Source organism: Lagenorhynchus albirostris, chromosome 20, assembly GCF_949774975.1.
Source record: "Lagenorhynchus albirostris chromosome 20, mLagAlb1.1, whole genome shotgun sequence".
In the NCBI taxonomy this organism is placed as follows: Eukaryota; Metazoa; Chordata; class Mammalia; order Artiodactyla; family Delphinidae; genus Lagenorhynchus; species Lagenorhynchus albirostris.
The window spans coordinates 47,105,889-47,122,164 of NC_083114.1; the positions used below are offsets into that span (position 1 = coordinate 47,105,889).

Genomic DNA, 16,276 nt, shown 5'->3' on the forward strand with positions numbered 1-16,276 from the left:
CCTGGAGCTTTTGGAGGGAGCGTGGCCCTTGATTTTGGACTTCTGGTCTCCAGAACCATGAGAGAATAAGGGTCTGTTGTTTAAGCTCCTGGGTTGTGGTCATTTGTTCCGGCAGCTGCAGGACACTGACTCATCCTTGAGGATATGGGGCCCAGATCAGGCCCTGGGTATCTAGACACCTGCCCTGGGTTCGGGCATTTGGGGGAAGCTGAGGTCGAAGGGCAAGATCTAGGTTAACAGGAAGGAGGAGGGCAGATGCTGAAGGGGAGGGGGGTGGTCCACCAGGAACGTGGGGGGTACCTCTGGTAGAGGCCGAGCGTGGGGGTAACAGCCTCACTTATAGTTCGGCCCAGTGTGAAAGGTCCCTAACGCCAGGGCCGTGGGGCTCCCTTGGAGAAGCCCTGACGTGGGCCCCTAGGTAAGTGCCACACACCACTGACCAGGGCCGAAGACAGACGCGTCATTGATCCGTCAGAGGCTGGTCTTTATTCCCTGGAATGGAAACAGCCTGCAGCCCCCAAATGACCATGGCTGGCAAAGTTCATTCTTTAAAAAGCAAAAACAAAATGAAAAAACCATAGGTATTTGGCCCCATAAATTTCCATCATAAGAAACAACTCTGAGTGGTACCCAAGCCTGGTGTCGGGTATCGGCTGTGGGCCACGGCCCTCACACTTCACCCAACACACCAGCCAAATGCAGTGACTGCAGATGCTCAGAAAACAGTACGCAACGGCACACGAAGGCATTTTACGACACAGGAGTTTGCTTCCTATGAACATTTCTTTTTTAAAAAAAATATAATAACTTAGTTGGCATGTTACAGCATCTCCAGTCAATCCATCAGGGAGTCCTTGGCCAGAACCAGCGTGTACCTCCCCAGCTGGAGCGCCAGGCACCCACCCCAGTGTGTGTATCCATCGCTGCGGCAGCGGTCACCCAGCGGTCACTCTGTGCCTATCTCGCAGGGGTTCAGCCCCCTCTCCTCAGCGTCCCTGTACATCCTTTGGAAATCCTTGAAGCGCGGGGCGCAGCCGAGCCAGGCCTCCCCAAAGTGCATGTGGCCGGTGAAGAGAAACTCACCGCGCCCAGGCCGGACGCCGCACTCCAGCAGCGTGGAGACGCGCCCCCGCCAGCCGCCACCCTCGCCCTCTGGGGCCGGCCGGAAGACCCTGCTCTTCTGCCGGTAGAGCCGGCTCACGTGCAGGTGGATGGCTGACTCTTGCTGCGCCGGCTCATGGGTGACATCCTGGATGGAGCCTCGGACGACTGCAGAGGAAGGAGATGGGGGGAGGGTCAGTGGTCAGCGGGGTGCTCACCAGGCAGACAGCACGCACCAACCTCCCACCCCCAGCAGCAGAGCCGGGAGCCGACCCTGAACTCTGCCTTCCAGACATTTTCACTAAAAACCACAATCCACACACAAGAGGTTGCCTAGGGGTCGTCCCCGCCACTCACACCGTCTTGGGCAGAGATGATTTTCTACCAAGGGCCAGCCACAGAAGTGGAGAAAAATAGAAGATATGAATCACGTCGTGCACCAAGTTTTCAAGTTAAAACAAGAAAGTCACTGCAGTTAATACTCAAGATCTGCCGCGGTTCCGTATCAAGATCAAACAGAAACGGTGAAGCTTACAGGGGAGGAAGGTGATGGGAGGGAGAAGGGTGGAGAAGGGCAGAGCAGGCACAAGTTCGGGGACACCGCCCGGCCCCAGATCCCCTCTGTGCAGGGCCAGCGAGGAGAAAGGGTTGTACTTCCACCACCCAACTGCCCTGGGAGCCTGGGGGCGCTCAGAGCCAGGTCCCGCTGGGCCGGCTCCATCGAACTCGCCCTGAATGCTGCCACCCTTAACTCGAGAGCGTTTGTGCCAACGTCACAAGCAGGCGGCTGAGTCCCTGATCCCGACCCTGGCCCCACCAGGGCCTCCAACGCCTGCTGTGGTGCCTACAGGAGACCTGGAGGCAGGCAGGGCACTGAGGAGAGGCTAGAGCCAGGACTCAGACTCACACGCCAAGTAGGAAAATGCTCAGTATCACCTCGAATAGGAATTCCCACCTTAAATAGGAATTCGCAGCTCTCTCCCCGCCCTGCACACAGGTCCCTTCTCGGGCTGGGGTCACTCTAAGGAGCAGAAAGGAAGGCCTTTTCCTGTGACTGCAATCAGTGATGGAAGAGGGGCCAAGCCCAGGATCTTCAGCAGAGTCTCCTCCCCCCAGAGGGTTTAGTTCCCCCACGTGGCGGGAACCGCCAGCACACTCACCAAAGTCACTGGTACAGACAGCCAGGAGCACCTCAGTGTGGCTGCAAGGGCGGCACGGGGCTGTGGGGAGAGAAGAGGGTCAGGCGGGGCCAGTGCATGAACATGGGACCCTCCCGCCCACGGCATGTAGACCACATGACATAAGTCCTCTGACGTCGGGAGCAACTGTCCAGGCCCCGCACCTCTGAAACCAGGGTGCCAAGAGCAGGCGGGGCCTCGACCTCGGCTGCACAGATGGGGAAACGTCTCCAGGGGCCCCAGGCTCACCTGGGCCACCTGCAATGGCGTGAAAATGGAGGGAAAGTGCGGTTTTGCGTTCGATCACACTTAGCTCATTACTGTAGTCGTGCCGGGCAAACAGCCCCTGGGCTCATGGGTAAATGGCTCTTCGGCGCCAAAACCAACCCGAGCTGATCTGAGGCCACGTCCCTGACACCAGCCTGTCCGAGAGCCTCACTCAGCCTCTGTGGCCAGGCCCCCAAATGCCAGGGCCTCCCACTCACACTGCCTGCCCCCACGGCCCCATCTGCCACCAGGATTCCACAGGGGTCAAGGCACTGCCCAGAAGGACCAGGTGACCCTGCTAAAGGCACTGGTGGGCATGAGGGGCACGTCCACCTGCTTCAGCTGTGGGGTCCTCGTCTGACCAACAGGGCCAGGTGGTTACCTCCAAACACCTCCAGACACCTTTCACAGCAAGCCCAGTTCACAGGATCCCCTCTGAGACTCCCCAGACCTGGGTGGGGGCTGATTACTCCAGACAAACCAGTCCTTCTTGGTGGACCTCTGCCCCCCGGTACAGCTCTCACTCCACCTTCACCTACTGCCTCAGACTGGCGTAAGGCCTCCAGAAGGGCTGGGGGGAGACAGAAACCTCGAGGCTCTGGGGACTCCCCAGGACTGTGGCACTCGTAACTCGGCGGTGGATTTGGGGAGACACAAGTTTATTATTTGGCTCTGATGTTGCACGTTTCCTCACCTATTTCTAGTTTCTAGGGTTGGGCCCAAATTCCCTAACAACAGAAATGTTAGGCGTGAACTCTCACTAGGACAAGTTGCCCTCTGCTTTTTCATGTTCTGAAGGCCCCGCAAAGTCCCCAGGATTGGCACTCACTGGGCCTGGATGAACCTACAACTGTCAGCACACCTGGCCAGCTGCCCTCGAAGCCCCCGAAACGGGCTGAGTTGTCACCTGCCCAGGGGCTGCAGTGACGCGGGGGCCCTCGAGGAGACAGGGAGATGCACAGGGAACAGGAGGGGCCTCCGGGAGCTGGAATATGTGTGGGGGAGTCTCTGGTGTCCTGGGACCCCTCGGGGATGGACATGAGCACCCGGAGCACCAGCCCTCCCGTCCTGCCCCCAGGCGGGGGTAGATGTACATGCCCCCGTCTAGTCCAGCGAGGGCATGACTCACGGGCACTTCTGCTAAGTTATCAGGAAAAAGGAGAAGCCGCAGAACAAGAACAGCCTGTCGGACGCCTCTGGAGCATCTGAGAGCACGGAGCGCCTCCCTCCCCAGCTCCAAATCCGGAGCCTTCTGCCCACCTGTGGCTTTTTGTCACGAGTGTGGACCCCCAGCCTCAAGACCTTTCGTAAAAAAGAGGGTGGCCAACTGGGGGTCCCCCACCTCTAACCCGCTGGGGGCCTCCTGCCCACGCAGGGCCTGACAGAGACCCCAGAGTGAAGAAAAGGGGGAGCACAGCCCCGCAGACATCGGGGAGCCTCACATCCCACAAGAGGCGGCGTTTTATTCCAGCCTGTGTGCCGAGGGGCCCGCGGCAGTGGGGAGACTTCCCGTCCTGGCGGCTCCCCCAGTGCCCACCGGGTCAGAGGCCCCCCGCCTGGGGCCTCGGAACCAGGCCATGCGAACTCCAAGCGCGGGTGAACGGGAGGCAAGGTCCACACAAGCTCTTTAGAAGCTGAGACAGGCCCAGGCCACAGACCGTGGTCGAAACCCAGGCCTGGGTGCGTATGATCACCAAGGCCTGGAGCCTCGAGCTCTCTGTGGGTTGTGGGCCCCGGGACCTCAGCTGACCGCTGGGGAGAAAGGTGGCATGAGCTTGTCCTGGGCTCCCTGCCCTGACTCGCGCCCAGTCCCACGCAGGATGTACGAGGACCCCGGTGGGCCTGGGGGCCGGCGGTCAGCAGCCTGCTGACCCTCCCACCCAAAGCTTCAGCGCGCCCGTGCCGTTGACAGCTGAGCTAACAAAGGCCCCCACAAGACTCTCTCATGACTCTGAGCTTTGTGAAGTGTAGGCACCTTTGTGGAGAACCCAGGCTGTGGACGCCAAGAGGAGCAATCTGGAAACAATTATTAATCGGAGTTAGGCTCGTGGAGGCCGAGTGGAATGCGCTGGTTTCTGACACATCAAATCTTGTTTCCTTGTGGGGAAGATGGGGAGGGGGCAGCCCAGGGGCCGGGTGGAATTCTGGCCTGTGGTTCTCGGAAAGGGGAGGGCTGGGATGTGGACGTTGGGAAGATTACTCTGGAATATGCATAAAATGAACTGAATGAAGTAGAAAAAAACAGGGTCAGGGAGACCAGCCGGGGGCTGCAGCAGGGATGCAGGCGAGAGCGGCAGGTACAGGTGGGGAGGGCGGCATCCCTCTGTCAGGCTCTGGGTAGCCCGATGCCCAGGAGAAGTTTGTAGATGGTGGGATGCTGGTCTGACGGGTGAGACTGCCCAGGTAAGGATGACTGGGGTGGACACGATGTGTGAGACACCCTCTGGGGTCTTCAGTGCAGCTGCGACAGGCGGTGAATGAAGCATTTTAACAGGGAGGGGAGGAAAGGGAGCAACGCTGCCGGAATGTGAGCAGTATTCGCTGAGCAGAGAGCCTCCTCTGATCATCATGACAACCCTGCACTCACCCCAACTCCAGGCCACAGGCTGACATCACCCCAGAGGACCCTGTGGGACCTGGCCGGGGCTGGTCGCCACCTGTGAAACCCCCTCTCCCACGTGCGGGCACAGGGAACGCTTAGCCTCACCAGCTCTCTCGCCCGCACCCACTCCCTTCCCTCCCTCCTCCTGGTGAGGAAGCCAGAGGAGTCACACCTTCCACCCCCAGAGTCCAGAGCTGGGTAAGATGAAAAGTAATTTTACAGTGATTACAGGGGCTGGAAAAGCACTGGTGCAGGAGTCTAAACGAACCTTAGGGAAAAAATTAAGTTCCCTCCTGTACTGTTTCCAGGAAATAACGAAGTTTCTTTTCACTTCTGAACGTTGCTGTTTATGCCCCACGGCCCATCAAGCCCGCCCCTAAACTCTAAGGTGCCCAAGTGGGATCCCAGCGGGGGTCTGCGCCTCCCAGGCCCCCCAAAGGGACCATTCGCCCCTGGCTCATCAACAGAGCGGTTTCAAAGGGGATGGTGAGATGAAGCACGTCAGAAACTGTGGGACCCAGGCCACCCCACCCGGCGCCCATGAGCAGCGATGGGAGTCACTTCTGGGCCTTCACGGCCGGCACAGGGGCAAGTCCTCTTGCCCCCACACCCCTCTGGCTGTGGGTCTAAAACACCACTGTCCCCCCCCGCCACCTCACCTACACGCCGGGGGCCTGCTCTGGGTGGGCATTGCACAGAGCCCAAACCCCAGAGCATGGATGTGAGCCCCTGCTTCTCAGCCCCTAAGTAGTAAAAGAACATGCTGGAATCCAGGGCCCCCTTGAGCTGCCCCAGGAGAACCACAGAGACGGGGTCTCCATCTGTCCCCTAGAACCAGACCGAGTAACACCCCCGCCCTCCCTCTTTGGCCACCCTAACGCGTCCCCCAGCCCACTGGGCAATGGGGGTCCTGGTGGTGCCTGTTTCCCCAAGTGTGCTGGGACCCTGGGGAGGATGGTCCAGACAGCCTGGCCAGGTCCACAGTCCAGGTGTGGCCTGGAGCTTCTTCCATTAGTGAGTTGCATCTGGCCACTTGCCTGCCTTTTGTATCCTGCCAGATTTTTCCAGCGCCAGAGGAAGGAGTGCCGTGTTACTCAGGTGCCTGGCGAGGCCCTCGGAGGAGGGGGAGGGCGGGGGAGCAGGTCCTCCCCTTCCTGCCACGTGGCAGCCAAATCCCGAGTCCCCAGGGGGCTGAAGTCCCCCTGCCACCCGCCTGCCCCTCTGTATCTGCCTGCCTCTCCGTCCTGGCCTCTTCTTGGCTGTTGGCGAGTCCCAGTCCATACGAGGAAGCCGATTATGCAACATGATGGACACGAGGCTGACATGCTCACCATAAACACTCCCTGTGGAACCGCCCAGAGTTGCGGCAGGTGAGCAAGGCTCATGCACACCTCTCCTTCGGGATCCCAGCCCGCGGTGCCTCTTTAATTTCATATCAGCACAAACTGGAACTCGTGATTCAGCAGCGAGGGAGAAGGCTCATCCACCTCCCCAGCAGGTCAGGTCACGGGCATGTGCTCACCTCCACGGCACACACACTGGGGCTTCGGCGCCACTGGTGTCTCCCCGCTGCAGCCAAGGCCAGACAGGAGAGCACTGCCATCTGAGAGCCGGCCTGGTCCGGGGGAGGTCACGGATGCCAGATGGCCGGCACCAGCATTCCACATTACGTACCCATTCCTTTGGCATTAAAAGCTTAGGGGCCCATCCCTGGGGAGAAGGGATGCACCAGCCTCCCTGATCCCTGCTGCCCTTGTCTCCTTCAGGACAGAGAAGTGCTGGGTCTGCAGCTCCCATACCCTAGGAGCCTTTTGCATCCCCATCTCACGTTCTGACAGTCACTGTATCTGTGCTGCCCCAGGCCAGCGCCCCGGCCACTGGGCAGATGGACAATCACACCCCACCATCCTCAGGGTCTCCGGCATCCCCGTGAGCCCCAGATTTAAAGAGGCACCCCAGGGCCAGGCAGGCGTATGTCTGGGGGATCAAGGGCACCCCAGCAGCCCAACATCCAGCCACAGCCACGTGTCCCGTGTGGTGCCCCGGCCAGACGACCCACCCCATCACACGGGGCCTTCTCCCTGCGACCCCACGGGCCTCTCCCAAACCCACTCACTGCCCTAGCCTGGAAACGTAGACCTGGGGTCTGGGGGAGCACAGACCCTGCCCCCAGGGAGGGGGAAAGAAACAAAGTCTCAGGTCCCTAGGGCTGAGCCACAGGCTCTGAGTCACCCCGGGTCGTGACCCCACTGTGGATTTTCCACCAGAGACGCCGGTCTGTGCCAACGGGAGTACTCAGGGGGCAGCACGGAAAGCACCTTATGCCGTGGCCTCCAAGAACCTGGTGGCGGCCTCCCAGCAAAGTGGAACAAAGCCCCAGCGGGACAGAGCATGTGACCAGCAGCCGAATGGCCTCAACCCGTCAACATTTTAATCAGTAAAAGGAATGTTAGCAAGTCCCTAATATCTGCCCCATCAGCCAACGCTCACCATGGCCAGAGACATCGAATTTGGTGACCGGGTTTCTCCAGATTTTGTTTTTATCGCGAGTTTATCTCTAGCGTCCCCCCACCACCCCCGCCAACGATCACTCGCTGGTGATCAAGATAAAGGCTGTTGTGGTTAAAGTTTTATTCAAGTCCTGGGGTTTATGGCAGCTTTCAGCATTCCTGATGGGGTCCTACCCAGGCAGGCACAGGGGCAGGGGGGGAGGGGTCCTACCTGGGCAGTCAGGCCCTGGGGGGAGGGGTCCTACCTGGGCAGTCAGGCCCTGGGGAGAGGGGTCCTACCTGGGCAGTCATACACTGAAGCTCTATAACAGACCAGTTCAGTTTGAGAGAGATTTAAGGTTTTGAAAACTCATCTGAGCCAAGAACACAGAACAATAAAGTGTAGATTCCCACTCAGGAGAAAGTCTGCATTTCAAATCCTAGTAGGTCTGGTTTTTTCCAATGGAAGATTTTATTCACTAAATTATATTATTTGGGGGGGGCTGGCCTAGCCCTCAAACCAGGTGTTTCCACCTCAGCACTGCTGACACTTGGGGATAAGTCACTCTTCGTGTTGGGGTGTCCTGTGCTGATGCCTGGGGCCAGGTCATTCTCTGTGGTGGGGCTGCCCTATGCACTATGGGGTGTGGGCAGCATCCCTGCCTCGCCTCCAACACTCAATGTCATAGCGCCCCCCACTGACCACCATCCTGCCTGGTCACCGCAGGAACAGCCTTCCTGGAACCTGCCCCCACCACTACCCAAGCTCACACCTTCCCCTTGGGAGGCATCTTCCTACCAACTAGTTCTGGAATTGAAGCAGATGGTGCACCTGAGCCCCATTGACCCACGCCCCATGCGCTCAGACCCCACGAGGTCATCTGTGCCTTGGAGCAAGGGTTGCACCTGGCCTGGTTGTCCCTATCTAAAAGACAGGACCCTGAGTTTTCCCTGTGTGAGAGCTCTTGGGACCACACACTTCTCTCTGCCCACAGAACTTTCCAGAGACCAACACTGTCTTCCACACAGGGCCCCACAAAGCTGTCTGCTGGCCTCAAAAAAAGGGAAGGAAAATCTAAAGCCAACTCACCGGCCCTCGGCCACCCAGAGACTCCCTCTGGTACCTCACCTGAGGTTCCCAGGTCATCAGAGCCACTCAGCTGCCCTGCATGGCATGGTGCCGGTGCCCTCACTGACACCCACAGATAAAACGGCTTGTGAACCTGGGAATGGTTCACGATTCAGGACATCCCAGCTCTGCATGGCTCTGGAACGTGAATCAGACTCAACTTCCACCCAAAACTCAATGTTTCAGGGACTGCAGCCGACGCCAAAAACACTCGGCCAACTCGTGTGTCAGAAGAGATTCTGGGGCAGTTTGGATGGTAACAGCACCCATTTCAAATCTCAGTCAAAACTGGTCCAGGGGAGAAGAGCATATTATGGGCCAGGACCGTGTCACAGCTCTGCTCTGACCTGTGGCCATCGTCCCAAGTCCAAACTGCCCACAGCCCTAACGGGGCACCTGCTCCCGGGAGGGCCCCTCGGCCGCCCTCAGGCAGACCTGCCAGGCCTGAAGCACGGACTCGAGCAGCATGTTCAGGGGCTGTGCTGAGGTGGGGGTGGGAGATGATCGGGGGGTCTGGGAGACGAGAGAGGACCCCTGAGGCCACCACCCCACCCTGGGCACCACACTCACCTGACAGGGTGTGCAGGTCTGGCCCCGCATGCCGGCTGGTCAGCTCGTACTGGAAGCCCGTGGTCCTCCTGCTGATGTCCTGCTGGGGTGTCGCCTCCACGAACAGGCCGCCCTGCTCGAAGCTGAAGCACGGGGCCTGGCCGGGCCCGAGGTCCCCGTCCCGCACCAGCAGTTTCAGTTCTCCAGTCTTTTCCAAATAAATATTGGCCCCGGACGAGCCCCTGAGGGGCTTGATGCACAGAGTCAGGTGCCGGGAGGGCGAGAAGGTGTTGGGCCGCAGGTTCACGATGAGCGCACCAGTCGGGTACATCCACTCGACAGTGCCCGCGGAGCAGCGCAGGTACACCTGCTCTACCTCCTTCCTGTGGGCCTCGTGCGTCAGTCCGCTGTGGAGGGGGAGATTCGTCAGCTGGGAGACGCCTGCTCGGGTGTCCGAGCACCCCTCACCCACAGGCAGGCTGGCACTGTCTCCACCCTGCAGCTCAGGGCCCATCTCCAGGGAGGGGTGGCCACACGGCCTCCCCCGCCCAGGTCCTTCCAGCGCACCGGCTCCGAGCGCTCTGGTAAGTGTGGGAGCTTCTGGCTCCCAGACCCTCTCGCCACCTGGACACTGTTGGCCTCTGAGCCCGTGTCCTTGGGAAACCCCTGAACAGGGGCAGTGATGGGTGCAGTGGAGGTGAGAACCAAGGAAAAGACGGCTCTTCCAAAAAATAAACAGGGAAACACCAGTGGGACTTTGGCACCAACCCAAGTTCCAGATAAGCAAATGAGGGCCAGGAAATGTTGGTAGATTCCCACTGAGTGTGAAGACCAAGGAGCAGATTCAAGTTACAGGAGGCACGCTGGAATGCAATGCACATATAATAAATAATGCACTCCAGGGAGCAGCTTTTAAACGAACTGGGAATGTTAGCAATTTGTGGGGGGCTGTGTAGGTTGTTGGTGAGTTTTGTCTTCAGGATGCCCGTTAGGCACAGTGTTCATATTTTCCTTAAGGTGATGATGTGACTGCTTTTTCATTCATTTGCACACCTGAAGACCCTGCATTGCCAATAGTATTTTTTTCAAAGCAAACACAAATAGCATCAAAGCAAGACACAAAAGTAAAGTAAAGGTCCTCCACAGGGAGACACGGGAAGGAATTGTGGAAAAGCAAAGGGAGGGGGACACAAAAGGTCCGCAGATAACCTGTCTTCCCGATGGGGACTGTTGGGGAGCCCAGTGGGTTTCACTCCTAATAAAAAGCAAACAGGAAAGAATGAAGTGTGCTATGCTCTTGGGGAGGCAGGTCTTGAGTAAGTCATAACATTATGTTTTCGAGAAATTGAAACCATCAAAAACGTTCAAGTTTCCCCTACTCAAAACTATAATGTAAATGTCAGCTTGTGGTAACGGTTACGTCATAAACACCAAGCAGCCCGGGAACTCAACGGTGACTTCAACTAAGTGTTATTACATGAAATTTGGTTCTGATCAGATCTCAGACAGGTTCACCCACATTCTTAGGATTTTTATGTGAAATAAACAATACTATATTCAGAGCCCTGGCCTGAGTGAGTTACCAGAAACCTTTTCTGCAGAGGAGAAAACACATAACATATGGTTTGCATTTACTGTTGGTGACTCATGCTCCAGGCCCCGAAAAGCCTCACTTTTCATGCAACGGCCAGCTGCAAGCTAGGGATGCACAGTCACCCTGCAGACCACATCAGAAGGAGGTGTCAAGGAGGTGGACTCCCTCCTCACTCCACTCCCCACCCCCAAGGCCCTGGGTCATGAGCAGCCTGGCCTCAGACGCCGAGCAGGGCTGCACACACAGAACAGACTTACAAATTACAGTCACATAAAACTCACACAAGCTCATCTGACACATAGGAGGGGATGGGCATAATTATAGTGCTGGGTGACAAAATTAGACTAAATGGTGTGTGGTTGCCACAGATGACTATAATCAGCTCTGCGCTTACGCAGCCAAACAAACTTTATCACAGTGTCCCTCCTCTCCTGGCTCCAGCCTTGAGGGGCAGCTGGACACTTGCGCCATGCCCAGACACCAATCCTCAACTCTCTCTCCCACAAAAACCACCCCTTCCAAGGCTTCGCTTCCCTCTTGGTGGGAAGAGGGGGACCTAGGGGTTTAGGGAGTGGAGACCTCACACCAGAGGCTGTGGGTACCTCTCACGAGGTTGCCTTAACCCCAACAGTGGAGGGTGAAATGGGGAGGCCCACCCTCCACCCGCGTCTTGGCAGGCGCAGAGGGGGCCCTCGTGAGGACAGATGGCCAGCCCATGCTGCCCAGGGGGAGGCGGACCCGAGGCTGGGGGTTGCCATCCACCAGCCTGCGTACATGACCACGTGCACCCATTTACTCACACGTCACTCGCCTAAAAGGGGACTAGGAACAAAACGACAGTGGACACGTGAGAAATAAAGCGCCCATCACTTCACCCTCTAACAGGTCCAGCCCGTCCCCGGAGCCTGCACGGGCCCTGCTCTGCCTCCTCTCTCTCATTCTGCTAAAACATCAGGACCAACAAGACTCTCACTAAGCACCCAACACAGGAGTGTCCACACTCTCATCAGAGCAGCAGCTCCATTCAGACAGACATCTGCTCAACAAAAGTGCTGGAGATGCAGAAACACACCACATCAGTCATGGTCACTGATGATGGTATGTTACAATCTTCACATGACATGCAGGTGACATCCTAACTAAGAAAAATGAAATAACTGCTTTCTGATGTTATGACAGAGCTATAGGATGCAGAAAAAAACTGTGGTTCTATTCAACCTTAGGAAACTGAGAAGATTGATTTGATCTTGGATTATTTAAACTGAATTAATGCATTAAAAAAGAGTCGGCAAGTGTCACCTCCCCCCCCCCAGGAGGACACATCTGTGGAGCACCTTTATGGGAAAGATGGCAAATTCCAAGTCGCTATGGGGACTGTCTGACAGGGTCAGTGTGGTGGCAGCAGAGCCCACACCACTCACAACCATAGCCTGGCTCAAACCCTGAGTCACCAGAAGGAAGTGATGGTCTCTTTTTGACTAAAGTCAGGAAGAGCTTCTGATCAAGGGTGAAACCAATAGGCTCTCCTGCCTGGAGTTACTTTTCATTTCCCCACCTTGCAGGAGAGATAGCCCAGGTGTGACATAACCGGCAATGCCCAGCCCATCGCAGTAGGAAAGTTCACGGTCCACCTTTATGACCAGGGCCTAATAAAGATAGGGCACGTCCTGCCCCTGCACAGGGAGAAGGATTTCAAAACCTTCTACTTAATTGCTTGGAAACACCCAGAAACACATTAGGCCTGTCAAATGTGAGTGGCCAGTGTCATAAAAAACAAATCCCTTCCTATCAGGGGATCAGAATCCACCCGGCACATCAGGGTTTGCACCACCCTGTGCTGTCTTTAGAAGGGCTCATAAAAAGTCGTAAATGCTATAGAGTCAGCAGGCAAACCAGCGCACCAGAGTAAGAATCTGTCAGCTGATTTGTGAAAAAAAAAACGATAACCGGGGGCAGCAATTACAATGCAAGGGGGGCTTACGCTCCAGGAATGTGACCTGGCCCTGTCTCTGCTCCAGATCCCGCCCACAGCTCCTACAGCCACTGCAGCCGCCCTTAGCCGGGTTCTGCCTTTGGGTTGAGTGGAGGACACTGGAGGGTGTCCAAGTCCAGGGGTCCATTAGCAATGATGGAGGAAGAGGGGCCGCAGGTAAGTGGCCCTTCTTCTCCCAGTAGATAAAGAGGATGCACAGGAACAGGAAGGTGAAGGGATTCCTCTACCCACTGCAAACACCTGCGTGGTCCAGGAGCAGGTTGGCCCCCTGACCAGCCCTCGCTCACAGCTCCCTCTGGGCTCCAGGGGAGGCATCCTCTTCCAGGCACATGGTCCTCCAAGAATGTGAAAAGGATGTCAGCTCCTCCTCTGGAAACTCAAGCTCACAGGGTGGGACTGGGTTTCTGTTTTTGATCTGCCGAAGCAGGACACCCCAAGGCCTCAGTTTGGGGATGCACTGATTCATCCAGCAGAGGCCGCAAAGCAGGGAGTTTAATTACCAGCGAGGGGGAGAGGGCAGCCCCAGAAGAGTGTGTCAGAATCAGAGGCTCCCCGCCAGCTCTGTGCTGGCGCCAGCATTCTCCAGGCCAACCCTCCCCCAGAGCTCCGATCTGCCACTCAGGGCTCCAGTCTCAGCTCTACCACCCCTGCTGTGGTGTGAGCTGGGAGAACTTCTGCAGCAGGGAGGGTGGGCAACACCAGCCCAAGCTCAGGAGCCCAGGACCTTCACTCTAGAAGGCTGGGAAGCGGAGAGAAGGGAGCAGGGTAATTGCCAGTTTCCACAGAGAACTGGGTCTGTACGTATCCAAGAGGACCAGCAACTGCCCTGCTGACGCAGAACCCAGCACAGTGGCACAACCCTTACCTTCTCGGAAAAAACTGTCTTCACTCAAAATAACCCCGTGACACCCCACAGCATGAGGTGTCTGCCAGCGGGAGTCTTCCCATCAGAAGTCAGGGACTTAGGGGCCCTGCACGGTGGGACACAGGGACACACCCAGATCTAAGGGCAGCCCCGGCCCATAGCGTTTTCGGAGAAGAAGACGCTAGTATCTCCCTCTGCGAACTCCTGAATCCGCAACTGCGGAAGCCCAAGCAGTCTTCTCCGACAGCGAGGTGCCTGGCTCGGGGCCGGTGCCCTGGCGGACGGAGGTTCTCTGCGCCCTCACCCCCACCCCCGCCCACGCTTGTGACTTGCCTGTCACACTGCAGTTTTTTAAAAAAGTCCTCGGCTGCCTGCCTTGGCAGAGGGCGTGAAGGGGGGTCGCAGAGCCCAGCGCGCGCTGCCAAGGGCGGCCTGACCTTCACGGGCCGGGGCGGGGGGCTCCGCCAGGCCCCGAACTCGCCCCGCGCAAGGTGCCCGCCCGCGGGTCTCCGCCCGCACCGACGTGGTCAGTGCGCGGTTAGCGCCAGGGCCCCCGCTCCGACCACCGGAGCCGCCGCTCCCTCCTGCGGACCCGTCCGTCCCTTCCCGCTCGGCCCTGAGCGCAGGCCCGGCTCCTCCCGGCCCGGGGCGCGCAACTCCTCGCCGAGGGCAGAGCCCGGGAAGGGCCAGAAGGCCGACCCCGCCTGCCCCCAGTGAGGGGTCGCGGGGTCCGGGCTGCGGCTCTCGGGGAACCAAGTGGGGAGCGGCGCGGTCCGGCGCGGGGCGAGCGGGCTGCTGGAGCCGACTGACACCACCGCGCTGCAGGCGCGCCTCCCCCTGGGCGTCCGCCGGGCCAGGGGACCGGGACGCCGCGGGCTCTTTTGTTCTAAAACCGGGGGCGGGGGAGGGCGGGGACGGCACTCAGCCTGGAGAGCGGGCCCCCGAGCCCCCGCGCGCTCGGCCCGCGGGGAGGGGAGTGGACCCAAGGGCTGGGGTCGCGCCGCGCGAACTCACCTCCCCTTCCAGCTGCACAAGTCGCTCGAGTACTGCGCGCCCGCGCCGCCCAGCAACACGGCCAGCAGCAGCAGCAGCGGCGGCGGCCCAGGGCCCGGGGCGGGGGGCCTCGGCCACAGCTGCCCCGTGCGCCCCCCGGCCGCCCGCGCCGCGCCCCGCATGCTCTGGCTCCGGCTCGGCCGCCGGCCCCGCGTCCGCGCCCACCGAGCAGACCCTCGACCCGGCGCTGCCAAGCGGCCGGGCTTCGAGTCCAGGCGGTCAGGTCGTGCGCCCCCCGCGCCCCCAGGGCGGCTGCCCGCCCATCCCCGCCGGAGCCGGGGCCGCCCGAGCCCCTGGAGCCGCTGGAGCCGGGCGCGGACGTCCGCGCCCGCCGCCGCCGCCTGAGCCTCTGAAGTCTGCAAGTCCGCGGTCCCGGTCGCTGCTCAGCTGGGGGGCGGCGCCCGCCCGGCCGCTCCGCCCCGCGCGCCGGAACTCCGCCCAGTGCGCCTGTGCCCCGCGCCCAGGGAGCCCGGCTGGACGCGGCGGATACCGGAGTCAGCGGCGCGGCGGGGACACTAAGCGTCGGGGGGCGTGTGGCCCGAGGGTGGGACAAGCTAGGACGCCGCGGAGAGGAGAGGGCCCGTGAGGGACTGGGAGAAGGGTCCGGGAGAGAAGAACCAGGCTGGAAAGTGAAGTTTCGAGCGGGAGGGGGACGGGCAGCACCGCGTCCCCAGCCTGTACGATGCGGGGGCGGGGTAGAAACCCGAGACCCCAAGTACGTGCAGACCCAGGCCGGGCGCCTGGCCAGCAGGTCCGTCCAGCAGTGGTGGTGCTGTGGCCCCATCGTGCAGACTGAGTCTGGAATGGCCTCTGGGCTGTGCCACTGCTGTGTGACCAGCCTGAGGCCGTCAGAGATGTTCCTGGCACCCACCCTCCACAGGATTTGAGTGTGCTTTGCGGAAGTTCAGACTCTGTCCCTTTCTGCGGCCCGCGGGGGAGGGGAGGACCAACTGTGGCTGCTGATGTGGCTGACTCACTGTTGAGTGTGCGGTGGACCCTGGAACACCCATTCCACAGAAAGGCTCTGAATTTGCCTGTCGAGGCCACCGCTCCTGTGCATCACTGCTGTGCTCCCTGCTGGTCCCCACTGTCCCTGCTCCAGAGTTAGTCTAGCACCCGATTCACCAGCTTTGCTCTTGATTCTTCGTGGTGGGGACCCTCTTGTGCATTGTAGGAGTTTAGCAGCATTTTGGCAGTGGCTGTCCCCCCATCCCCAGGCTTGGCAACCTGAACTGTCCCTAGATACTGCCAAATGCCCCCTGGGTGCCGAATTTCCCTGAGGTCCCTGTTCTAGTGGGACCCAGCCTAGCGTGATGAGAGTGGCTGCCTTCACCAGGTGGTCACTGGGGCCCCCAGGTACCTGACATCCAGTGGGGGAGACAGGGGGACATAGGCAACCCAGAGGACACTGGCCTCTGGAAGGATGATAAGGGTCTGCCAGGCGGAGGGAGGGAGC

At 59.3% G+C, this 16,276-nt stretch overlaps 1 protein-coding gene across 2 annotated transcripts; it reads right to left on the bottom strand.

The window, feature by feature from the left end:
* Positions 1-469: 469 nt before the first annotated feature.
* METRNL (meteorin like, glial cell differentiation regulator) lies at positions 470-15,143 on the bottom strand. 2 transcript variants are annotated; one of them, XM_060133976.1, is made up of 5 exons: positions 14,782-15,143; positions 9,337-9,722; positions 2,262-2,321; positions 1,084-1,269; positions 470-546 (listed from the first exon to the last, which is right to left on the bottom strand). In XM_060133976.1, the coding sequence occupies exons 1-5, from the start codon at positions 14,940-14,942 to the stop codon at positions 542-544; spliced, it is 798 nt and encodes a 265-aa protein (XP_059989959.1). In that variant the 5' UTR covers positions 14,943-15,143; the 3' UTR covers positions 470-541. The 2 variants fall into 2 exon arrangements, with proteins under 2 accessions (XP_059989959.1, XP_059989958.1); XM_060133975.1 differs by lacking the exon at positions 470-546 and having other exon boundaries at positions 765-1,269.
* Positions 15,144-16,276: the final 1,133 nt, after the last annotated feature.